The sequence below is a fragment of the Euphorbia lathyris genome, chromosome 6 (assembly GCF_963576675.1).
Source record: "Euphorbia lathyris chromosome 6, ddEupLath1.1, whole genome shotgun sequence".
NCBI classification, from domain to species: Eukaryota; Viridiplantae; Streptophyta; class Magnoliopsida; order Malpighiales; family Euphorbiaceae; genus Euphorbia; species Euphorbia lathyris.
In genome coordinates this window covers 87,368,300-87,393,819 of record NC_088915.1, presented here as the reverse complement: position 1 = coordinate 87,393,819, position 25,520 = coordinate 87,368,300, and the positions used below count along the sequence as shown (strand labels likewise).

At 34.0% G+C, this 25,520-nt stretch overlaps 2 protein-coding genes and 1 long non-coding RNA gene across 5 annotated transcripts; 2 read left to right on the top strand and 1 right to left on the bottom strand.

Annotated features, from left to right (window-relative positions):
- The first annotated feature begins 733 nt into the window (after window positions 1-733).
- On the top strand, window positions 734-3,986 carry LOC136233662 (uncharacterized). The gene is made up of 3 exons (XR_010690928.1): window positions 734-976; window positions 1,465-1,641; window positions 2,641-3,986. It is a non-coding gene; the product is annotated as an uncharacterized lncRNA (long non-coding RNA).
- A 3,896-nt stretch (window positions 3,987-7,882) lies between these two features.
- Window positions 7,883-13,488, top strand: LOC136233492 (eukaryotic translation initiation factor 3 subunit C-like). Of its 3 annotated transcripts, none has more exons than XM_066023161.1 (4): window positions 7,883-8,080; window positions 10,240-10,306; window positions 10,395-12,182; window positions 12,299-13,488. In XM_066023161.1, exons 2-4 carry the CDS (start codon window positions 10,283-10,285, stop codon window positions 13,274-13,276), a joined length of 2,790 nt encoding a protein of 929 aa, XP_065879233.1. In that variant the 5' UTR covers window positions 7,883-8,080; window positions 10,240-10,282; the 3' UTR covers window positions 13,277-13,488. The 3 variants fall into 3 exon arrangements, with proteins under 3 accessions (XP_065879233.1, XP_065879234.1, XP_065879235.1); XM_066023162.1 differs by lacking the exon at window positions 7,883-8,080 and adding an exon at window positions 8,527-8,546; XM_066023163.1 differs by lacking the exon at window positions 7,883-8,080 and adding an exon at window positions 9,106-9,118.
- A 7,433-nt stretch (window positions 13,489-20,921) lies between these two features.
- On the bottom strand, window positions 20,922-24,833 carry LOC136233467 (uncharacterized). Its single transcript, XM_066023133.1, has 2 exons — window positions 23,164-24,833; window positions 20,922-21,559 (listed from the first exon to the last, which is right to left on the bottom strand). Exons 1-2 carry the CDS (start codon window positions 24,613-24,615, stop codon window positions 21,203-21,205), a joined length of 1,809 nt encoding a protein of 602 aa, XP_065879205.1. The 5' UTR covers window positions 24,616-24,833; the 3' UTR covers window positions 20,922-21,202.
- Between the last annotated feature and the right edge of the window lie 687 nt (window positions 24,834-25,520).

Below are 25,520 nucleotides of genomic sequence, written 5' to 3'. Positions count from 1 at the left end.
TATGATACACTTATTTAGTTAAGTTCTCATTTCTCTAATTGAAATAACAAACATAAACATATTATAAAGGTTTTGATTATTGATGAAATGTAGAGAAAGAGTTCATTACAACAGGAAGAGGAAGAAGAAGAAGAAGAGTTTTTTAGACTAAAGGAAATGAAGAGTTTGGAAGAAGAGATAAGAAGTCGTGTCTTAACACTCAAGTACAAAGCCCCAAACATATAAATGCTATGTCGGCCAGACCTTTTGTTTACCCAGGGGTATTTTTGTCTTTGCGCAATCCTTGGAGGTATTTAAAACTTTCAGCATCCTTGGTATATTCCAGAAGCAGTCCACCATTCCACAATGCAATCTATCACACTTCATCATTTGCTCAATCACCTCCATCGTGACAAGGGAATATGATTTTCAACATCCTCAGTATATTCCAGAAGCAGTCCACCATTCCACAATGCACTCTATCACACTTTATCATTTGCTCAGTGAATCACCGTCATCCATCACAAGGGAATATAATCAACAGTATTGAGACATTTATTTTGTCATTGAGACCATTCCATAATGCACTTTATCACACTTCATCATTTGCTCGGTGAATCACCACCATCCATCACAAGGGAATATAATCAACGGTTGTGATTGTGACATTTGTTTTGTCCTTAATTACTTAGCCTTGACATTTCTTGCTCAGCCCACCTAGTTTTTGATATATAAATGTAATAGTTAGAATTATAAGCTTCAATGAGAAAAATTAGGGTTAAGCTTAATTTCTTCTGTTATTGATACTAAATTGATACTATCTTCCAATTTGATACTATCTTCCAATTTTGACCTTAAGGAATTTAGGGTTAGAGCTATAAGCATGTGTCGACCAAGCTGGATGGAGAGGGAAATCGCAGCTCTTGTAGACTGAAGCAGCAGATAAATTGCATTTTTAAGAAAATCAGAGGCGTCTTGTAGATCGGCGACCTTTAAGGCAAGTTTTTGTACTTTTATTCTTCATTGTCTATCATTCTCTGTGGATTTTATGTGTATTGTGACAGTGCTTTTTTTTTTTAATCTGAGAAATGGTCTGGTGCTTTTGCGTATTCTGTCAATTTTGTTTTGTTCATTTCTCTGTTCTTGAGTACTATGTCTGATCTGATAATTCTTGAGTTGGTTTGGTAATTTGATTTGGATTTTGAAAATATTCAGTTGAATGACTATGATGATGTGATGATAGAGCTAAACATGATACAAAATTAGGAAAAATCTTCAAAGATCTAGCTTGAAATGTTTAAGAAATTAACAGAAATCTGAACAGATCTAGAATGTATTCTTATTAGGTTTATTTGATGGTTATCATGTTTAGCTGATTTTGTGATTAGGGAGAAATCTGAATAGTTCCTGGGATGGTTGACAAGGGAAAACAACTTTCATATGCATCTGATCTGATTCATATGATGATTTTAATTTTTTTTGCAGGAAAAACGATAGGTCGAGAAAATGGAAGAAAATCCATGTCCATATATGAGTGCTTCAGCCGATCTTCTGGGAACTCATACCAAGTCAGGTGAAAAAAAGTATATTCTAGCAATGATTGTAGAAGGTCGTCGGCGAAAACTCCCTTCTCAAGGGACTGAGGATAAAATGAGGCTTCAAGTAAGCTGATCTGTAGAATAACTAATCCCTTATTGCTTGTTAAATCTGCATTATTTAAGGGAAAAAAGATGAAGTGTTTGTATTGGTTCCTTTCACTGTTGTTAGAATCGTACGAGTCCAACCGCGACTAGTCGATTCTGTATGATTTCGAGTCGTATATATGGTATGACTCAAAATCATACCTGAATCGGCCGAGTCCACCAATTCTGTCGATTCATGTACTCCATTAAAAAAAATTGTTTTTAATTTTATGGAGTAAAAATGATGCAAAACTAATTAAAAGGGATAAGGTACCAAAATAGGTTTAAGGTTTTTGGCAAAGTATCAATTTAGGGTTCAGGTACAAAATAGTACCAATATAACCAATTTAGGCCTTGATAACGAAACGTGACACATCATTCATATTATTCCGTTAAGATCTTTCAATTGTACACCGAGGGAGAAACCACAACTTAACGGATTAATATGAAGGGCGTGTCACATTTCGTTATCGAGCCTAAATTGATACTTTTTTTTTTAAACGTTAAGCCTGCATTAGTGCTATTTTGTAGCCTAAATTGAAAAAAGTTAAGCCTATTTTAGTACCTTATCCCTAATTTTAAAAAGACATTGAAGAAAGCTAGGAGACTCTACAAATTCCAAACTCTTTCTTTCCTTCTCTGTTTCTTTTCGTTCTGTCTTTCTCTGTTTCTTTTTCATCCTCTGCAACTAGCCTTCTTCTCTGTTAGAGTCACCCTCCCGTCCCAGCCAACTCTTTTCTTTCTTTCTTTTTATGATTCTTTTGATGATGAAGAATGCTTTGTCAATTTATTTTATTAGAATTGCATTAGATTTGAATTTTAACTTAAGTATTTGGTTGATAACTTGATGTAATTTCTATTTTAACATTAAAATTGCATTTTTAGACTAATATTTAAAGTTAAACATGGTTAATATTTTATTTTTATAATATTTAAAGTTAAACATGGTTAATATTTTATTTTTATATTTTATATGCAGGTACAACATGATAGTAGATCCCGGGATTTGAGCTGCAGAGATCTTGCTGCTAAGTGGAAGGGTAATTCATGTCCTCCCAGTTGGTAGCATTTGTTTTTACTTGTGGCAATTGAGGGCTGGTGTACAAAACCATATCTGTAGTCTTCTGGTGTGCGTATTAAGCGGCTCATTTTTCATGGAATAACTCGTATTCCTGGCGCATTTGATCAATAGAACGACTAAGATCACATGTGGGTTCTACCATCACCTTCAATTCCACACCCAAAATAGGAGTTGAACCTTGGACATTTGAGCAAAATATCGGAGAGGCAGTATTCATTCCTGGCACTCATACTAAGTCAGATGAAAAAAGCAATGATTGCAGAACGTCACCGGCGAAAGCTTCGTTCTCAGGAGACACAATGGTGTTCTTTCAAACTACCATTACAGTGAAGAATAAGATGAGGACAAAACTGATACCTTCTCTAATCCTGCTTACACCAGAAAAGACGAGTCCATGACGAGAACCAAAACCAATGAGCTGGTAAACCAAGGGAAAGGAGAAAACTTACTTCTTTTTCTCCTGCTGCTTCAAATCATGAATGCAGCACATCATCAAGACGAACCGAAACAGAAGAGGAAAAAGTAGTTTCATGGCTGATAAACCAAGGAGAAATCAATAGAATGATCAGAAAGGAAGGGATAGTAACAAGAAAAGGTGCTTTGTGCGGATGTGTTGCAATACTGTGATGAATGTGCTCAATTTCGAGATTCATTCTCGCGGTTTATCTAAGAGACTATACGAATCCATAGTTGTGATTCGGACTAATCACTCGCTGCCGAAACATCTTTTGAAGATTTGGAATTAAGGATCGAACAGGAACTATCCAATACAATGGTGTAGTTCTCAAACCGGGTGTAGAAGATGGTAATGATGATACATGCCAAATATGTGCAGATGGAGATGAGTTAATATGCTGCGAAGAATGCCCCTAGACTTTCGAGTATTAAAGTACACAAAAGCAATGAAAGGCGGAGGAGAAACAAGAGGTTCATTTCATTATTTGGAGATACGGATAACAATAGTATCTAGATATAGTCGGTTGCTGATATAATTCATATTTATTTTTGGCTGCAGTCTGGAGATTTGTAATTTTGTTTTTTATTTACCATATGAACTTTGTAGTTTTTTTTCATATTGAGTCTATTATTATTATTAGGGTTATAAAAAAACCCTATGTGGTTACATTGATTTGCAGATGAAGTACTGTGGTTTTTTTTGTTGTCAAAACGAAAATTGTGCTTGTCGATGTTTGCAAATCGAGAACTTTTGGATTAATATTATCAGACCTCAAATGTTGGTGGAAGTTGAATTTTTAAATGGCCGAACAAAGGAATATGAATTTGGTTTGCTCTTAGGAAACAATTTATGATGCTTATGCTTTGGATTTTTGAATAAGTTCAGCTTGAGTGTTTTCCCTGATAATGTATTGAAATGAATAGTCTTTTTTAAATACCAAGCCGAACCAATATCAGAGTGATTGTTTTCTTTTTCATTTACAATTTATTTTATTTGTATGGATCACTTCACTCAAAATTAGGGTTTTTTCTTAATTGAGTTTACTTACCTGTATAGCGGAGCCCGAACTTAGTTAGTCTCGGTATTGACTCGTTAATATCTCGAGCTGAGTCCTTTCGAACCGAGTTTTGATTAGCTGAACTTTGACTGAATCTGATCGAGCTGAGCTTTAACCAAATTGATCATATATGTATAGATACTCTATGTGATTTAAAATATTAAAATAAAATTATATGTTGTGGCTAAGATTTAAGAATAGTAGATGAAACTCATTGTCGGAGAACACAAACTCACAAAAAAAATTAAAACAATGAAATATCTATTAAAATTTGTAATGTATTTTGTTATTTAACAAGACCTAATTTTCTAGCTAAAGTTCCAAAAACTAATGTCTTTTTATCATTTTTCTGATGATTTAAATCTTATATGTTTTACGATGAAAAACTAATAATAATTAATGAAGAAAAATTTAAAACAGTGAAATATAATATTATATATAAAAAAAAGTAATGAAATATATATAAGAATTAAAAAATAATTGAGTATATTTTCGAGCTTTCGAGCCGGATCTAAAGAAGTTTAGACGGAGGCTCGTTAGTGCTCGAGCTGATCTCGAACTCCTAACAAGCAGAGCTTTGATCGAGTTTTGACCGAGCTAAACTCGAATAGTTTACGAATTACTAAGCCTCATTAACACTCTTAAACTTATAGGCTCACATATCAAATTAGTTTACCCTATTAAAAAATGTAGGATAATTTTAAATCTTATGTCATGTTTGTTTGTTGGAAAATATTTTGTTTTGAAAAATATTGGGTAATGAAAAAATTTATATTGAAAAATAAAATATTTTCTGGTGCTTGATTACAACACCATAAAACATGAACAAGTAGTGTTATTGTTTTCAAAAGAATAGAAAGGAATAAAGTAGAGTTTCAAAAGCTTCTGAAAATGTTTTACTCGTAAAATATGTTTCTCAATTTTTTCATAAATTTTTCTGTTGGCTAACCTAAACTTTACGTTGATTTATTTTTCTAAGCAAACAAATACCGGAAAATTAAGAAAATATTTTAATTCACAATATTTCTACAAATAAATAGGGTTTACAAATCATACAATATTAATTTAAAGGAAAACAAATATTCTAAAGCCCTTATTCTTTTCAATTTATCACATTTAGCTCTCGGTCAATTATAATAGTATACATTAAATTTTTAACTAATGAGCCACTTAGTTGTGAATATTAAATAAGACTAAAATATATGACCTTTGTTATTAATGGGCCACAAAAAGACAAAAAAAATAGTCATTACATCTCATTTGTTAAACCGACAGTGAACTTTGTTGCTCATTGTCTTGCAAGAGCGGCTAATTCTGTGCCTGTCTGTAGGGAGTGGTCGGTTCCACCTCCGTTTCTTGTTAACATTTTGTCTGATGATTTAATTCAATAAAAGTGTTCTGTTTGTTTCAAAAAAAAAACTACAATACTACAACTAAGTCATATCACCAAACTTAATTCTTAATATGTTATTATTCTCTATTTATTGTGATTTTACACTATAATTTAAAAAATTTAGACCCCAATTCATAAATCCTAAACCCTAGAAAATATATCCTAGACACCTAATTTATAAATTCTAATCTTTAAAATATATTAAAAATGCCGATTTTACTAGTTTGACATAATTCAAAATCATTACTTGATATAGGTGTATATAATTTTTCAAATATGAATCTCTGTGTAAATTTCCCAATATTAAACTAGGCATAAAAGAGTAAAGAATCAAACAAGTAGAGAAACGAGATCCTCTAATCAGGGCATGAACAACCTTATTAGCTTGTCGCCTAATAAAAGAGACTGTAAATGAGTCATGTTGATGTAAGAGAGTTCAGCAGGAGTCAATAATGTCGCCATACTCACTGCAATCCATAGTCCGGTTAAGAACGAGTTATTATTTTTATTTTTCACGTTTTCCAGTGTTTTTGTATTTTCATATTCTTTTCTTCACATTTTACTATTTCCTTTATTCTATTTATTATATTACACAAAATTTGTTTGAAAAATAAAAATTATAAATGAATATAATATTATATATTTTAAAGTAGTGATAGAAAAATATTTTCATATGATATAAACATATAAATAAACACAGTAAAACATTTTATTTTTAACCTAATATTTTTCTCCAAATAAACAGATTAATTTGTTAAATATTGAAGTTTTCAAATGGCTAATTAATGGAATAATAATACTAAAATTTCTAGAGAAAAAAAATATTGAATATCTTTGAAACCGAACTACCAACGAAATTTATTTTTTTTTCTTTCTAGGAATTTAGAGATTGTTCAGATGATGATATTTTAAAATAAGTAAGGGTAAGTATAATGAAATAATCTTGTTTGGTTTGAGATATAATTGAAAGTGATAGTAAGTGAGGATAAGTGAGAGCGAAATTTGAGTAATTTTTCTCGCACCCCAAATTGGAAGGAATCATAATACATATCGTTTTCTTTCAAAATTATCCATTGACTTTTATTTATTTAAGATAAGGTGCAAAAATACTTTAACATTGATACCTAAGAGTAATTTTACCTCTAACGTCTAAAATAGTGTAATTTTACCTCTAAAATTAGGAGCCAAGAGCTATTTTATTCTTAACTTTCGTAAATTAGATCAATTTGAGAAATAATTCATCAAACTATCTTCTAAGTCACAAATTTTATCATCTACGCTTTACATGTACGTCATTTTATTACTCATTAGTAACAGAGCACAAACACATAAATAGACGTGAAAAAAGTTAAAAATTAAAAAACTATACTATATTTTGTACAAGTTGGACAGAATAATTTAAATATTTCACCGAATTTAAAAATATTAATCTGCAATTCTATTACAAAATAAAAAAAATGAAATTTTCTTTTTAGAACTAGTCGATACATAACTGAGGCATAATAAGTAACAAAACATTATATTTTATAATGATATTTGAAATTGGTCCAATTTAAGAGGTAAAAGTTGCTCTTGACGGACAATATTAGAAGTAAAATTACACCATTTTAGATATTAGGGGTAAGTTACTCATAACTGTCAACGTTAGGGTATATTTACACTTTATCTCTTTTATTTATAAAAAGGGTAAATTACACCCATGACTACTGAACTTTACCCATTTTAAATTGCGGCCACTAAACTTCAATTCTTAATGGTATGACCACTAAACTTTACACTTTTTAACACTGGTAGCCACTCAACTTTAACCAAATCCTCAAAATGAAAATATTCAAGAATTAGAGTTGTTCAGAACAACATTTACCATGAAACACATTTTTGATTTTCCAAAATCACTTCTTTTGGAGCTTTTTCTCTCTAAAAATTCACTCTCTCTCCTAATTAAACAACATCTAAATGGCCTCAAAACGAAAATTTTCTAGAATTAAAGTTCCTTAGAATATCATTAACTCTTCAATTTTTTATTTTCAGACCATTAGCGGTCGTTTTGAGACACTGAATGGCCACCGGTATGGTGTTAAAAAGTGTAAAGTTCCGTGGCTATACGGTTAAGAATTAAAGTTCAGTGGCCACAATGTTAAATGGGTAAAGTTCAGTGGCCATGGGTGTAATTTACCCTTATAAAAATGAAAAGATATAAAAAATAATTTTATATACAAGATCCAAACAAGGCCTTAGGGTTAGAGCTATACGCAGTTCCCTCATTCTCAACCTCCTCTCTCTAATCTATCCGCCGTCTGCTCCATATCCCAACCAATCTGGACGGAGAGGGAAATCGCAGCTCTTGAAGCCTGAAGAAGAGCTTGAAGCAGCAGATAGATTGCATTTTTTAAGGAAATCAGAGGCGTCTTGTAGATCGGCTTCCTTTAAGGCAAGTTTTTGTACCTTTTTTCTTCATTGTCTATCATTCTCTGCTGATTTTTATGCGTATTGTGACAGTGCTTATTTTTTTATCTGAGAAATTGTTTGGTAATTTTGTGTTTTCTATCAATTTTGTTTTGTTCATTTCTCTGTTCTTGAGTATTATTTCTGATTTTGACATTGTTTAAGTTGTTATAGCATGTATTGAAAATTACGAAGACTTGTATTTGTCTCTGCTACTAAAATCAGAGTTTTTGGTTCACAGGTTTCTAGTTTTGATAAATTGAGAATTGGTCTTACCCTCTCATTTTCCACCCTTTTCGTGTTTAATGACCAAATTGAGAATTGAGAATTGATGAGAATTCTTAACTTGTTATTTGATTTGAATTTTGACATGAAATCGCAGCTCTTGTAGATTGAAGCAGCAGATAGATTGCATTTTTAAGGAAATCAGAAGTGTATCGGCTTCCTTTAAGCCAAGTTTTTATACTTTTTTTCTTCATTGTCTATCTGTTGATTTTTATGTATTATATGATGTATTTGGGTCGTTTTAATACTAATAGGTTAGATCCGTTCTGTTTATTTGAGTTGGCAGATTCATGTGAGGATAACATGTTTAATTATGACAGTGGGTTTTTTTTATCTGAGAAATTGTTTGGTGTTTCTGTGTTTTCTGTCAATTTTTTGTTTTGTTCAATTCTCTGTTCTTGATTATTATTTCAGATTTTGACCTTGTTTAAGTTGGTATAGCATATAGTGAAAATTACTAAGACTTGTATTTGTCTCTCTGTTACTAAAAACAGAGTTTTTGGTACACAGGTTTCTAGTTTTGATAAACTGGGAATTGGTCTTACTCTCTCGTTTTTTCCCCCTTTTCGTGTTTAATTTGAGAATTCTTAAGTTTTGATAAATTGAGAATTGATGAGAATTCTTAAGTTGTTTTGGTGAATTGATTTGAATTTTGACATGAAATCACATCTCTTGTAGATCGAAGCAGCAGATAGATTGCATTTTTAAGGAAATCAGAAGCGTATGGGCTTCCTTTAAGCCAAGTTTTTATACTTTTTTTCTTCATTGTCTATCTGTTGATTTTATGTATTATATGATGTAGTTGGGTCGTGTTAATACTAATAGGTTAGATCCGTTCTGTTTATTTGAGTTGGCAGATTCATTTGAGGATAACATGTTTAATTATATCAGTGTTTTTTTTATCTGAGAAATTGTTTGGTATTTTTGTGTTTTAAGTCGATTTTGTTTTGTTCATTTCTCTGTTCTTGAATATTATTTCTGATTTTGACATTGTTTAAGTTGTTATAGCATATAGTGAAAATTACTAAGACATGTGTTTGTCTCTGCTGCTAAAAACAGAGTTTTTTGGTGCACAGGTTTCTAGGTTTGATAAATTGAGGATTGGTCTTACTCTCTCATTTTCCCCCTTTTTTTTGTTTAATGACCAAATTGATAATCATTTAGTTGTTTTGGTAATTTGATTTGAATTTTGACATGAAAAATGGATGAAATGGGTATTGCTCATCAAAAAATTTAGGTGGATGAAAATATTCTGTTGAATGGCGATGATGATGTGACGATAGAGCTAAAACATGATACAAAATTAGCAAACCCTTACCCACGTATAGATTTTATGAATCTTCTAGTTTGTGACTCACTAAAATTTGTAAAATATGTTGCATTATTTTGTGTCTTTGATGGGTTTTTTTCTTATGAATATGTATAATTTTTTTTTTTTGGAGATTTTATGTATTATATGATGTATTTGGGTCATGTTAATGCTAATAGGCTAGATTCGTTCTGGTTATTCGAGTTGGCAGATTAAGTCATGCGAGGATACCATGTTTAATTACTTTCACATATAACTCTTGTTGTGTCATGTTAATCGTGTTTTTAGTAGGTGGTGTTCTTGTTTAGTTTCTGGACATTGGACACCAATGATTTTGCATGCCGTATTCGTATTTTTTATTGGTTGATATAATTCACGAACTTGATGCAGAGCTTTCTAAGTCTGCCCTTTCTCAAAGGAGATGAACAGAGAAGGAAGCACAAAATACTAAATATGTCCTTTTTGTGCCTTGAGTGTTTGGTCCTTTTGTTCTGAGCTTTAGATTTTTTTAAAGAATTCACCATATGATTATCTTATGTTTGTTCTTGCAGGTTGTAGAGGTTCTCCGACTTAAAATCTTGATTTTTTTTGAAGATGGCATCACGATTCTGGGGACAGGTTTGTTATAGATTTAGTCTGTATTTTGCAGTTTTTTAAATTCCCAGTGTCATTTTAATGACATCGAGATACCTTTCTTATCATTTAGGGTGGAAGTGACTCTGAGGAAGAAGAGAGTGATATTGACAACGAAGTTGTTGATGTTGAAGCAGGCGAGCCTAGTAACCAAGCCCCGCAAAACAGATATCTCAGAGGAACTGCTAGTGATAGTGATGAGTCAGATGACCAAAAACGTGTTGTCAGATCAGCCAAAGACAAACGGTTTGAGGAGATGTCATCTACTGTTGATCAAATGAAGAATGCAATGAAGATCAATGATTGGGTCAGTTTGCAAGAGAGCTTTGATAAAATGAACAAACAGCTCGAGAAAGTCTTGCGTGTCACAGAATCTGAAAAGGCTCCTGGCCTTTACATCAAAGCTCTTGTTATGTTAGAGGATTTCTTGAATCAGGCAATGGCTAATAAAGAAGCAAAGAAAAAGATGAGCAGTAGTAACGCTAAGGCATTGAACTCAATGAAACAGAAGCTAAAGAAAAACAATAAGCAGTATGAAGAGTTGATTAATAAATGCCGGGAAAGCCCTGAGAGTGAAGAGGAGCAGGAGAATGATGAGGAGTCAGAAGAGGAGTCAGATACAGATTCAGAGATGGTGGAGGATCCATCGAAGATTGCCTATCCATCATCTGGGGACGATATTGATGATCATCCGGAAAATGAAGAGCATGAAGGAGACTGGCAGAAGATGATGAGCAAGAAAGATAAGCTCATGGATAAACAGTTTATGAAAGATCCTAGTGAAATTACTTGGGATATTGTAAACAAAAAGTTTAAAGAGGTCGTTGCTGCTCGAGGTAGGAAAGGAACTGGAAGGTTTGAGCTGGTTGAGCAACTAACCTTTTTGACTAAGGTTGCTAAGACACCTGCACAGAAGCTGGAGATTCTCTTTAGTGTTGTATCTGCTCAGTTTGATGTGAATCCCGGGCTGAGTGGCCATATGCCTATAAATGTTTGGAAGAAATGTGTGCAAAATATGCAGATTATTCTCGATATTCTTGTGCAGAACACTAACATTGTAGTGGATGATATGGTTGAGCCTGATGAGAATGAAAGCCAAAAGGGTGCCGACTACGATGGGACAATTCGGGTTTGGGGGAACTTGGTGGCTTTCGTTGAGAGAGTAGATGGCGAGTTCTTCAAGAGTTTGCAATGCATTGATCCACATACACGTGAGTATGTTGAGAGGCTTCAGGATGAACCTATATTTTTGGTGCTTGCTCAAAATGTTCAGGAATATCTGGAGCGAGTCGGAGACTTTAAAGCTGCAGCAAAGGTCGCCTTAAGGCGTGTTGAACTTATTTATTACAAACCGCAAGGAGTTTATGATGCTATGAGGAAGTTAGCTGAGCAGACAGATAATGGTGAAAGGTTGGGAGAGGATCTGAAGGTTGAGGAAAGCAGGGGTCCGTCAGCATTTGTTCCGACTCCTGAAGTTGTGTCTCGGAAGCCAACATTTCCTGATAATAGCAGGACAATGATGGATATTTTGGTCTCTCTCATATACAAGCATGGAGATGAGCGCACTAAAGCTCGTGCTATGCTGTGTGACATTTATCACCATGCTCTCCTGGACGAGTTCTCAACATCCCGTGACTTGCTGTTGATGAGTCATCTGCAGGATAGTATCCAGCACATGGATATTTCTACTCAGATACTTTTCAACAGGGCTATGGCACAGCTCGGTTTATGTGCATTCCGTGTTGGGCTTATTACTGAAGGACATGGTTGTCTTTCCGAGCTGTATTCTGGTGGAAGAGTAAAAGAGCTGTTAGCACAAGGTGTTTCCCAAAGTCGTTACCATGAGAAAACTCCAGAGCAGGTACATTTCTTCTGTCTTTTCTTCTATGTATGTCTGTAATTGAGTATCGCCTTTTTATTGTCGTTTGAAGTTCTGAACTAGTAACTCTTGTTGTTGTTAATTTTGGATTTCAACAGGAAAGGCTTGAAAGGAGACGGCAGATGCCATATCACATGCACATAAATCTCGAGCTTCTCGAGGCTGTCCACCTTATTTGTGCAATGTTACTGGAGGTCCCTAACATGGCAGCCAACACGCATGAGTCAAAGCGCAGATTCATTAGCAAGACATTCAGGCGTTTGCTCGAGGTTAGTGAGAGACAAACTTTCACAGGCCCTCCAGAAAATGTCAGGGATCACGTAATGGCTGCCACCCGTGCTCTTACCAAAGGTGATTTTCAGAAATCTTTCGATATCATCAATTCTCTTGACGTCTGGAGACTACTTAAGAACAAAGATACCGTGCTCGATATGCTCAAGGCAAAGATCAAGGAAGAAGCCTTAAGGACATATCTTTTTACCTACTCTTCATCATATGAGTCACTTAGTTTGGACCAACTTACCAAAATCTTCGACCTCTCGCCATCCCAAACACACAGCATTGTCAGTAAAATGATGATAAATGACGAGCTCCACGCAAGTTGGGACCAGCCAACACAGTGCATTGTTTTCCATGATGTGAAGCACACGAGGTTGCAGGCTCTAGCGTTCCAGTTAACAGACAAGTTAGCCATCCTGGCTGAAAGCAATGAACGGGCCGTTGAGGCAAGGATTGGTGGTGGCGGTGGTATGGATCTATCTACGAGGCGAAAAGATGGCCAGGATTATGCCAGCATGGCTGCTGGAGGAGGCAAGTGGCACGACAATTCAAACTTCACTCAAGGGAGACAAGGTCGTTCAGGGTATAATGTCGGTGGTGGGCGACCACCAGCATTAGGCCACACGTCCGGTGGTGGTGGTGGCTATTCGAGAGGAACTGGACGAGCTGGTGGATATTCTGGAGGCGGGCGATATCAAGACTCCGGATATAGTGGGTCAGGTAGAAGTACAGTGAGGGGATCTCAGATGGATACTTCCAACCGGATGGTTAATCTCAACCGGGGAATTCGTGCTTAGGAATAGACAGTCTGAGAAGAGCTGTGGAAAAGAGAGCCACCGTTAGTTTTCGTGCTTTTTTTTACTTGGAAATTACATGGCATACAGTATTATTATTTTTTGCGCTGCGTTTAGAGCTGGGTTATGCAGTAAAAAATGAGGATTAATGTTCTATTTTTGCTGATAACAACTGGTAAAAACCTATTATTACATCTGATGGTATTTTGGTCTGATGTTTGAATGGTTAAGTCCTTTCCTTTTTCAAATCGTTGATCAGGGGTCAGCTTAACTTAATTGATAGTATTTACTGTCTTTGGGATGGAGAATTCTCGAAAAAAAAATTCCGTTGGCCGGAGATAGTGAATTTTTAAAGACTTGTTTGGTTTACCTGATATTTGCTTTTATATATAAATTGTAAACAGGTCTCTAAAAAGAGAAGGCGATCAAAGAGATTTTCTGAGTCGTTTAAAATTAGAGGTGGCAATTATCATGTTGTGTCAATTTCGGGTTAGTGTTAAAATGAGTTAATCCTAATCTAATTAAAAATCTTTTTTTTTGTCATAATCGTGTTAATTTAAATGGGTTAATGTCGATTTCGTGTTGTGTTTTTTTAATCATATGTAATTTTACTATGTACGTATATTAATTGTTACTAATTTGAAATATTTTATATGATTTTTGGATTAATATGTTAACACTAATTATCAAAAAAAATTGCTAATATCATGTTGGAGAGTCATCTAATGTGTTTATAACAATATAGGAGGTTCGAGTCGTGTTTGCAATCAATATTTGTAATTTTATTACTTCTATTAATAAATGAGACATGTAAAAATATGGGAGAATATAATAATAATTTTAAATATTCGTGTTATTTCGTGTCATTTTTAGTTAAAATGCCAAGTGAGTCGAAAAATTTACGTGTCAACCAAAAAATGACACATTATATACTAATCTAAATCTAACACTAAAATTACGTATTGATTGTGTCGTGCAATCGGATCGTGTATACCCTTTTTACCTCTATCTAAAATATTCGGGGATTGAGAACGGATAAAGTATTTTCCATTTATTCAGGAATTATTTGCTCAGAAGTTTCAATTTGGTGCCAGGATTAATTTATTTGCTCGGAATTTTCAATTTGGTGTATGAATTCGATTATTATTTTTTATTGTTTCATTTAGGTATTGTTTGATAAAGCTGAAGATTATTATTTTTTATTGTTTCATTTGGATGCAATTTGATAAAACTGAAAATTAAGTGTTGAAAAAATAATTACTGAATTTTTAAGTGTTGAATATTATAAGTGTAAAAGTATTGAATGATGTAACTTTTATAAAAATATTAGTTGATAGTGTTTAATTTAAAATGTTAAGTTAAATATTTTGACTTATTAAAATAAGTGATTTTTAACTTAATCAACTAATTTATATGGTGGAGAAATAATTATTATCAAACACACTTAAATTAAATAAGTGTTTAACATTTTAATTTAAGTGATTAAGAGTTATCAAACAAGATTTAGTTTTTTTTTTTTTTTTTTAATATATCATGCACCTTTTGAACTTGTCCTAAAATGTCATTCAAAAATTATGGTTTAAGTATAGAGTTTATGTTTTTCTTATCTTGTAATGTAATCATAGTATAGTGTGGTGTGGTGTGTAAGAAACGTAAGATTTCATTCTTATCTTTTAATAAAATAATGATGTGATGCGTAAGAAAGATAAAATGTTATTCTTATCTCCATTTTCGTTTTTGTCTTGTTCATAAAGTTTTTTCTATATAAGGAAGTCTTAGCTCACTTTGTAAGATCATCATTTGCTCCCATTGTAAAATACTCTTTGTATAATAAAAGTTATGGCTTTCTAAATTCTTCTTTTTTTCGAAAGTCTTTTCTTAATTTGATTTAGTCATATCATACCTTAAAGGGATAAGGTACCAAAATAGGTCTATGGTTTTTGGAAAAGTATCAATTTAAGCTCCACGTACAAAATAGCACCAATATGGGCTTACCGTTTAAAAAAAGATACCAATTTAGACCTCGATAATGGAACAAGACACGTTATTGATATTACTCTGTTAAGTGGGGACTCAATATAGGGGTGAGATGGCTTGTATCAAGGACAGAGACGATTCGTTCACTAGTGAGATCAGTGGGGATAATAGAAAGGGTATCTTCATCAGCCACAATATCACGCTACAAGCAGCGCAAAGTCTGCGCCGGTTATTTGATCGGAGCAGCTGCCGCCGTTCGACGGCAGATTTCGTATTCAAATTCATACATTGCTAGAGTTTAAGTCGCCAAGTCCTAATTAAGAGAAGCGAAATCGACCAAATGATTATTCTTGCTACAAATTGTCTATAACTTAATAGGTTTATGTTTTTTCTACTATTGGATGGGCTTACTTTGTCAAAGTTCATCACAATCCAATGATGGAAAAAACAAAGTAAGACTTACTTTGTCAAAATCAAAGTAAGCATAGCCTAACCCTATGTTTCTATTCACATTTTCTTTTTTGTTATCACGATCATCTCCAATAGAGGGCCAAAACTTAATAAGTTAAATAAAATAAAATATTTTATTTTTTAATCATCCAAATCACTTTTAGTAACTTTTGTTAAAAAAATAAGCAACTTTAAAAGTTGCCACAATGATCCCACAAATTATTACTTTATATATAGTTTATTTCAATTATAAATATTATAAAAAAGATGCACCAATAATAATCAAGTAAATCATTTTTTCATATTAAAAAAAGTTTACAACCTTAAAACAAGCAAGATTGTCAAAAAGTGACAACCTTGTTAAACAACCACCCTTACTCCAATAGATGACGCCCTTTAAAAAATGCGAAAACAAGCACTTTTCTAAACACCCTCTGTTGGAATTGCTCTAAATAGACTAAATAATTTAGGATAAATAATTATAAGGTCTTTCTGTTTTTATATAATATACTTATTAGTCCCCGTGTTTTTAGAAATAATTATATAATCCTTTGGTTTTTATTTTCGTCAACTTTTTAGTCCTATATTTGAGTGAATAGTTAAATTAGACTAAATAAAATTTAAATACCAAAATTACCCTTTACTATATGTTTTAATAATAAAAACCATTTTTCCTATTTTTTATTTCTTTCCTTCATAATAATAATCTCTCCTTATTTTTTTTTATTTTTTTCAAAAGTTGTGCATAATGCACTTACATTAAACAAAGGAAAATTACATTAAAGATAAAGGAATACCACTAACTCACCCCACCCTGATGTGATTCGAACCCATGACCTCAATGATCATAAGTAAGCTCTCAACTAACAGGCTAAGATATATATTGTTTCATTAATTTTTATATAATTATAAATTTTAATTTGACAGTGTAGAACTTATTAAAAAATTAAATGATAATATTATAAAAATTATCAAAATAGGAGTAGAACTATATAAAATTATAAAAGTGATTTTTTTAAGAGAATAAGTAATATAATTTCTTTTAATTAATATACACAAGTATAAGAATTTCGGTGTATATATACTACACAAAATTCATTAAAACTATTTTGATTAAATTTGAAAACTAGAGGATAAGTTATTTTATTTGTATAATTAGGAGCAATTTTGTACTTTCATGTATAAAAATAAATAAATGGACTAAAGAGTTGATTAAGATAAAACCTAAGGACCATATAATAACATGATGGACCTACTAGTAAATTAAGTAGAAACTCAATGACCTTATAATTATTTACCCAATAATTTATTAGTCCTTATATTGTTACATAAAACACTATTTAGTTTCTTTATTTTGAAAATAAAAATATTATAAATATGATTTTTCTTCACATTTACTTATATGAGATTTCTTTATTAAAATCTTTATTTCAATAGAATATCCTTTTTTTATTTCTACTAATATTGTATAAATTTTTATTCTCCTAAAAAAATAAAAAATAAAAAAATAACTTAGATAATTCCCGTACGATTTGATTGGTAAAACTTTGCAATATTACAAATTTCAGATTTTCTTATTTTGATATATATTGTTTTTCTTAATAAAAATGATTATATCATTCCATTAGATGAAAAAATACAAATACAATAAAAAAATAAAGTAGTAAGGAATAAAACCTCATACAAATATAGACTTAAAGCCAATACAATATCCACGAAGGAAAGAAAACGACTACAAAAAAAAAAAACTCATAAAAGTTACAAAAAACACAAACTGAACTATAAATCATATACTTGTCGTAAATCTAAATCCACATAAAAGTACATGGAATCCAATCTTCATCATTTAGCCTCTTCTGGACATTCGGATCTAAATCATTTCTTTTGTTGTAATCGCATAGATCTATTGATCTACAGACAAGACTAATCGTTTCCAACTAAATCCGAAAAATGTATAAATGAAAAAAATAATATAGAGCATATATAGTTCACACAGATAAAGAGATCCGATAAAATATATGAACACCAACTAAAAAGAAAATAACAACAAAGAAACTACTTTAAATGTAGGAAACCAGGCCTAGTGGGAGGATAAAGAAGGAAGCCGAACTTTCTTCTATCTCCTCAAAGTAGATCCACAAAATAGGAAAATTTGATGTTTGATAGTTTATGAGATTGAAAGAGAAGAGAGGAAGAAGAAGATCAAAGGAGAAGGGAGGCGACTGATATATATTGTTTTAAGGGATAAGGTACCAAAATAGGTTTAAGGTTTTTGGAAAAGTATCCATTCAGAAACCACGTACAAAATAACACAAATATAGACTTAACATTTAAAAAGATATCAATTTAGGTCTTGATAACGAAATGTGACATGTCATTTCTCTCTCCACGTACAATTGATAGAACTTAACAAAATAATATGAATGACGTCTCACGTTCCGTTATCGAAGCCCAAATTGTTACTATTTTTAAACATTAAACCTATATTGATGCTATTTTGTACGTGGGGACTAAATTGATACTTTCCTAAAAACCTTAGACTTAGTTTGGTACCTTATCCCTTGTTTTAATTATACATACATCATTATGCACTTGGATTCTTTCATGTTTATTGGAACATCGTGTTATACTACAATTTAGATTATTATTTAGTGATATCATATAAATACTATCACGATATACATGTTCTCATCTTGAGCTAAAAAAATGGGTGAAGCAAGGAGGACCTTTAGATCAGATTGTATTTGTGCTTTCCTCTTTTGTGCCTCTACCCCTGGAACAATGGAAGAGTGAGGGGTCATCATTGAATCAACTGGCTTACAACCAGACTTCAGCTTTGTACCTTTAGAAGGCTCGTAAGAAGAAGGAACATAAGTTATGGCCTTATTTGAAGAGGAGAATACTTTGAGGTAGCAGAAGGCGATGAGGAAGTCGTCTCAACCTCTATTAAGTCAAGAACTCGGACTAATTTCAACTACGCGTGTTTCATTCAGAAGGTCAACCATCACTAAAGGAATATCCTCTGGAACCGGAACAATCACAGTTGATAAGGAATCGCTTTGAGATCAAACCTCATCAGCTAGAATCCCTTAGGTCAAAGTGAGAGATCCTTCCGAGGGAACTGTGGACTTTCCTACTTTGGGAAAGTGGGGGATGTTTCAAGGTTCGGTCCTCCGGATGTTGAAGAAGGAATAGTGGACACTTTGACAACCGATGTCCCAACTATGTTTGAAGCCTTAAGGACTCCAATGTTCGACACACTAGTCAAGGAAGCAATATGTCTTTGTCTCGCTCTCATACGAGCACAGGAACTCATATTATAAGCCATTATTGCAATCAAATAATGAAAGAAAGAGCAAAGTTAAAAAAAAAAAAAAAAAAAAAAACATATTAGCCCAGTGCGAGAAACTCGAAAAGGCCAAAATCTCCCTCAAAGACCTCTATATCCTCCTCTAGGGTTAAGAATCATTGTTTCTGCCAGGTCGCTTTGTTATTTGGATCCAACTAGGCAGTCTTAAACGGGAAGCCCTCCAGATACGGGCTGTCAGGAGAACCTTTCTTCGATCCTAGCCAAAATCACTTTTGCTTGAATCCTTTAATCTTGTCTATCTTATTGAATAGGAGGGTTGGTCTCCGATGCCATTAAGGTCCGACCTCCCATAGTCCAATAGTAGACATCTTCCCCCTTTCTTCTTGTGGATTTCTAAAATTGATGGTCAACTTCCTTATTTAGTATCAAACCTAAATCCGAGCAGAACTTGTTCAGAGCAAGCAATTCCAGCCGAGTAATAGGTGATAGTTGGTAGGTGCACATGTGAAATTCATCTAAAACCACAACAATGGGGCTAGGGAGGGGGAATCTCATACCGTAGAGGAACAACTGAACATAAACTTCGAAAAACTCATCCTTGTTGTTTTTATATCCATCGTCAATATGTTTGGTCGGGATTGGGCAGGTGCATCTCCATTTGGCCAAGTTCCGGATATTCACAAGACAATCCACCACTTGGGATGTTGTTAAGATGGAACATTGCGCCCAAACTTTTGGGTTCTGCTTTTTCTCGATCACCACTTTCTTGCCTTTATAAGAGCTCTTTTGGGACTGTTTCTTAGGAGGCATGATTTCGAAGTCACTACAAGAAGATGGATCAATGATGACGAACGTCATTGGATTGTGAGAGTTCTTTCGCCTCAAAACTTCCATATACAAAAGAAAAACCAGGAGAAAAGCAAACTTACAAATTTCTAGAGAATTGGAAGAAATGCAGGAGTCAGAAAAAGGAAAGACATTATCTTCATTCTCCGTTTATAGAGTTTTCTAAAAGATGGGTGAAACATTGCCTTCAATGAAAGACCTCTAATGACGACGCTCTTTGGAACTCGCAACTCTTTTTCGTCAATTTCTTCTAGGTTAAGCGCCTAGGGGTACGTGTTGCACATCCCATGGAGTTGAGTAACGGTAGAAATGATGCTTACATGGAACATTGCGTGATTACTAAGGATGACGTTACTTTAAGGCAACACAAGGCAACGTCTCACCTACTCATAAGGTAAAAAAAGATCAAGTACGACACCAACGAATTTTGAGCCCTATCAAAAGGAATGTTAGGTGATTAGCATCTACGAAATGCCGAACCATTCCAAAGAAGTTGCAACAATGCCCATAAGACATACAACAACTAACCCAAAGAGCTTTAGAAATCGAAAGGGGGAACATCTACACGTGTCCTCATCTCGAGTTAACAAAAACATGCAAAGCAACGAGGACCTTCAGATCAGACTGTATTAGAATAAATAACCTTCGGGACACGTGAACCAATAAGATACACTATGAATCCTCTTCAAATCAGGATCCCCGATTCACACCTAGAATTAAGGAATCTCAATTCGGCTATATTACTAATTACCTAAAATACGTCCACCACTCGAAAGCCAACTACTTGTCCACCAAGGAAGTTAGACGAACATCTTCACCAACTATTAGATTTGCCCCTGACACTCTATAAATAGAATGTGACTTCACAGCCAAGGTACATACACACATGTATTGCAATTATTACTCAATTTTTTAGTTGTCTCATCCTTAACGTTGTTAACTTAGGCATCAAACTGGAGTCGTGGGTCAACGACTTCTCCTTAGTTCACGCTGTCATCGGAGCACTATCACACATATTGAATAGTATCATTTAGTACACTTTACACCATAAAAAGAGAAATGAAGGTTATGAGGTGGAATTTATGGTTTAAGAGCCAACACTACCATTAAATATTAAAATTATGAAGGAAAACAAAATGATTACAAGTCGACCAAATATGACCATATAACAATCATAGGCCAAAATTGCAAGTCATGCTTCAAATAAGAAGGTGGTGTGTGCCTAGACTAATATTTCCAAGCCAAAAGAAGAAGCAACATTGCCATGAAACTCAATGAATCATATGATCAACTAAAGTTAACATTTTTTTCTCCCTTTGTTTCCTACTTTGATATTTAGCTTTAATTTACTTAGATTTTCTTACTGACTTAGATTTCTTCATTTTTGTTGACTTCTCATCAGAACTATTTGACCATGTATACTCACTAGGAATAGCAAATGGGTCTTTTTCTTGCTGCAGCTTACTTGCAGAGTGGCTGTGGCCGTTGTTTCGCCGGAGCCACCCAGTTGATGATGAAGATGACGGCAATGATGAATAATGAGTACCTGATTTCAGTTCATCCTCTGATGATGATACTCTTCCTCCATTAATTAAGTGTCTAGGACTTGATAATGGAGTGTAGAATTGCTCTGTTGGTTGAAGATCTACAAATTTTGTGAATGTTATCACCACTCTTACAGTAGGGACAACAGGAATGGCCAACTGTTACAACCAAAGAAAACATTAGTACAAGTTAATCAAAACACCAAATCAAGCTTAAGGATTCATAATTCGTGAATCCGATTTCGGTATGGTGGCAATTTCGAATTTCATATTAAAATTGTGTTATCTCATATACATATGTTGCAAGGGTTATATATGATATGAATACTAACAAAATAAATTTTGTTTCGTGTTAATCAAATTATCCGGACATCGTGCTATTGTATCAGAAATTGTTAGCTCTCAACTTAAGTGAGTGGATGTAGACTGTAGTTACAAGTTACTCCTACAACTTAAGCCAAGCCAAGCCAAACAAGAGCACATCTTTTGTATGTAAGTATAAGGGATAAAATATAAAATTAACTCAGTAGTTTTTGGGATGAATATTGCTGTATATTTAGACTCTAAAAAAAACCGCACAATATTAGCACTAGTGTTTTATAGATGGAGCAATTTCAGACTCCATTAATAGTAAATCCAATAGGAACTCATTTCCCGATTAAATTGGTTAGATGTCTAGATTATCTCATCTCCATTGATATCCATGTGGCCAAATATTAGTGCTAATATTCAACGTTTTACATGTGTAGTTTAAATCTGTTTAGTTTTTGGGGATCAACTCTACATTAAAAAAAAATGCACAATGTTAGCACTACTGCTTTATAGATAGAACAATTTCAAATTCCACTAATAGCAGATCCAATTTAAAAAAATCGTGTTATCTCATCTCCACTAATATCCACGTGGAACCAAACATTAGTGCTAATTTTGAACGTTTTATATACATGTAGTCTAAATTTGTTTCATTGGATATGCTATTAATGAAATCTAAAATTATTCCATCCATACACAACACACAAATATTAGTTTCATAAATCAAATTCACCCTCTAACTAATGGTGAGACCAGTTGTGATTTGAAAATCTCCAAATTGTATATAACAAGAGTCAGTAGTATAATTTAGAATTTGAAAATCTACAAATTGTATCGAAAAAAAGTCAATAATACAATTTGATTTCGATCCTAAAAAAAAAGTCATTGATTCAATCCAATTCTAAATTTTAGTTAGTTAGATATTCGACCCATTCTAAAATCCTGAACATATTTACTCTAAGAATTTGAAAATCTACATAATATACCTAATGTAAATCAATAGATGAATCCAATTCTGAATCTTATTATAAAGAATCTATATATATATATCAGCCGTGACGCTAACCATTGGATATAAACAAGTTGTGCAGAAACAGAATGAGGGTGTGTGGGCATTGGGTATAGCAATTTGTTTAGTCTAAGACATTGGGATTCATATGGGACCCAAACTGTGCTACACTAAGAAGATTTTGGGTCCCACGCCGACCACCGTGTGATTATTAAAGAGTAAAAACACAGTAAACCCCGACCACCACCACAGGCGACGGTCCCCACAAAAGCTTCTTCTCCACTAATCATAAAACGGAGACACTGCTTTTGTTCGTTGCTTGCTTAGACCATTAAAAGCATAAAAAAAAAAGAAGACAGAGGTCCCCACTTTTAATTACGATACTATGGGTCCCGCAATTCAATGAAATTAAAACTTTCAATATAGTAGTAGTAGTCCTTACCTTGACCGGAAATGTTCCCGTCGGGAACTTTGTTGTCAGCAGTTCTCTCATCCTTCTAACCGCTTTTACTTTACTGGCCAAAATGTCAAGTAACGGAAGTAACTCCTCTGTTTTTAAAGGAAACTGCTCCGTTAACCAAACGGACGGCCTCAGACTCTTCACGTATTCCTTTTCCTTCGTCTGCGGCGTAGGAGCAAAAGTAACCGTCGATCTTCTCATCGGAGCAGACATAGAAGCCGATGACGGAATTATATCCACACTCTTCCTCCCTACGGTCACCCGCTCTCTTTCCTGATTAGAAGCAGACATAGAAACCGATGACGGAATTATATCCACACTCTTCCTCCCTACGGTCACCCACTCTCTATCCTCCCTGACGAAACTGCTGTGTCTTCTCTTATCACTGTTAAACCCAAAACTCGGATTCTCAGCCACTAAGAATCCATCGTCATCTTCGTCAAGTTCTAACGGTAAGACTTGCTCCCCAGCGACGTCGTTTTCGGCGTGCGCAACTTTCCGTGATCGGAAACTGAAAACGACATTTTGCATTTCATAGACTTTAGCTTTCCATTCTCCAACTGATTCCGTCTTCTCTTGTCTCCTCCAATTAGTACGGCCTACCAATTCAGCTTTTGTAACATCCATTCCCGGTCGGTAAACGCTCGTTTGAGAACAGAATCCTGCAATGTCAGACTCCGTCATCGGAGCTCCAGCATTTTCAAACGCATCAAATATTTTCCGATCATCACGGTTCAGTACAAGCAAAGAGCCCGGAGGAACATTATGGATATCGTCACCGTCGCCGAGGAAAAGAAAACTCTGATCAGCACGTTGTATCTTCAATCCATCAAAGCCAGCAAGAGAAGTATCCGCTCTAAGATTCCCATCCCGCTTCCAAATCTTATACGTATCAGACGGCGCTATCTTCCCGACGAAAGGAATAACAGAGCTCTCAAAATGAAACGAAATCTCCATATAAAAATCCCGCATTCTACGAAGAACAGCAATTACACGTGGCAAACGTCGCCGCCACTTAGCCCAAGCAGAACGGTGGTGAAGCCTTACCAAAACCGACGCAATTTCAGAGCTCCGACGACACAAAGCCTCCTGGAGAGGATTCCAACCAGAAGAATTCTGAAGAGAAACATCAGCACCAGCAGCAGCAAGAGTACGAGCAGCAAACAAATCATTCAACCTTACAGCAAGATGAAGCGGCGTCTCTCGATAAGGAACATCGCGGCGGTCGAGAACAGCAGAGATCTGATCAGAAACTCGCTCTTGACTCAACGAATCGGACTCGGAGTGGATCTTGGAAGGATCAGTAAGGCGAGGGAGAGTAGAAACGAGGCGGGAAAGAGTAGTGTGGTCACCTAAAGCAACAGCGAAATGGACAGGGCTGTGAGAGTAATTTTCCGGTTTGGTTGACGGCGATGCCGCCGACGTCTTAGACATGAGGAGGACGAGGAGGAGGAGGGAGGAAGGGGGATTTTTGCGGCAGAGAATTTCAGTTTGGAATTTTTTGGAGTAAAGGAGGAGGAGGAAAAGGGAATGGGTGGAGGGTAGATTTGTCTTTTTATGGTCTGGACATGGAAGAGTGTGCAGAGAGAAAGAGAGAGAGAGACGAGATACACGCAATCTGGCGCGCCTTTTTGTGATTCTCTCACACAGAGCAGAGAGTCCGTGGAATTTGTTGCTTAAACCATTATTTGGCAGTGCAAACTGTGAGGTAAAAGTAAAGTGATAAATTTCAAATAAATTATATTTTGTGTAAATTATAGTACTAACATACTTTATTTTATTTATATTTTTTAACTTATTACATGTTTAAATTTTATTTGTTTTTTTATAAGGTGAAAAATACCCCCCTCATATTTAAAGATATGATTAATTTTATCTTTATCATCTAAAGTAATGTAATTTTACTCCTAAAAGAATTTAGGTTAATCATATATTTATGATCTATTACTAATGAGTGATAAAATGACACATATATGAAGTGTAGACGACAAGATTCATGACCGATAAGACAATTTGATGAATAATTTCTTCAATTGACCAAACTTGTCAATATTAAGGGTAAAATTGATTTTAGCTGCCAATATTAATAATAAAATTGTATCATTTTAAACGTTACAGGTCAAATTACTCGTATGTGTAAACGTCAGAGGTGTTTTTGCCCCTTATCCCTTGTTCTTTTAAGAGAAATTGATATATTAATGCAAATCAAATCAAAGTATAAAGTTGGATAAATAAAATATGTTAGGTTTGTTCCATCAATTCATAATTCATGACATAAAATTGGAAGTTCTATCTAGTTTGTGAGTCACACTATTAATAAAACGATCAACAAATTTGAT

Bases quoted from the DNA above. Each gene is read 5' to 3' on its own strand.
- LOC136233492 (XM_066023161.1), top strand. From the start codon at position 10,283: ATGGCATCACGATTCTGGGGACAG. The intron at 10,307-10,394 runs GTTTGTTATAGA...CTTATCATTTAG, and splicing joins CATCACGATTCTGGGGACAG to GGTGGAAGTGACTCTGAGGA. The intron at 12,183-12,298 runs GTACATTTCTTC...GGATTTCAACAG, and splicing joins ATGAGAAAACTCCAGAGCAG to GAAAGGCTTGAAAGGAGACG.
- LOC136233467 (XM_066023133.1), bottom strand. From the start codon at position 24,615: ATGTCTAAGACGTCGGCGGCATCGCCGTCAACCAAACCGGAAAATTAC. The intron at 21,560-23,163 runs GTAAGGACTACT...TGGTTGTAACAG, and splicing joins CGGGAACATTTCCGGTCAAG to TTGGCCATTCCTGTTGTCCC.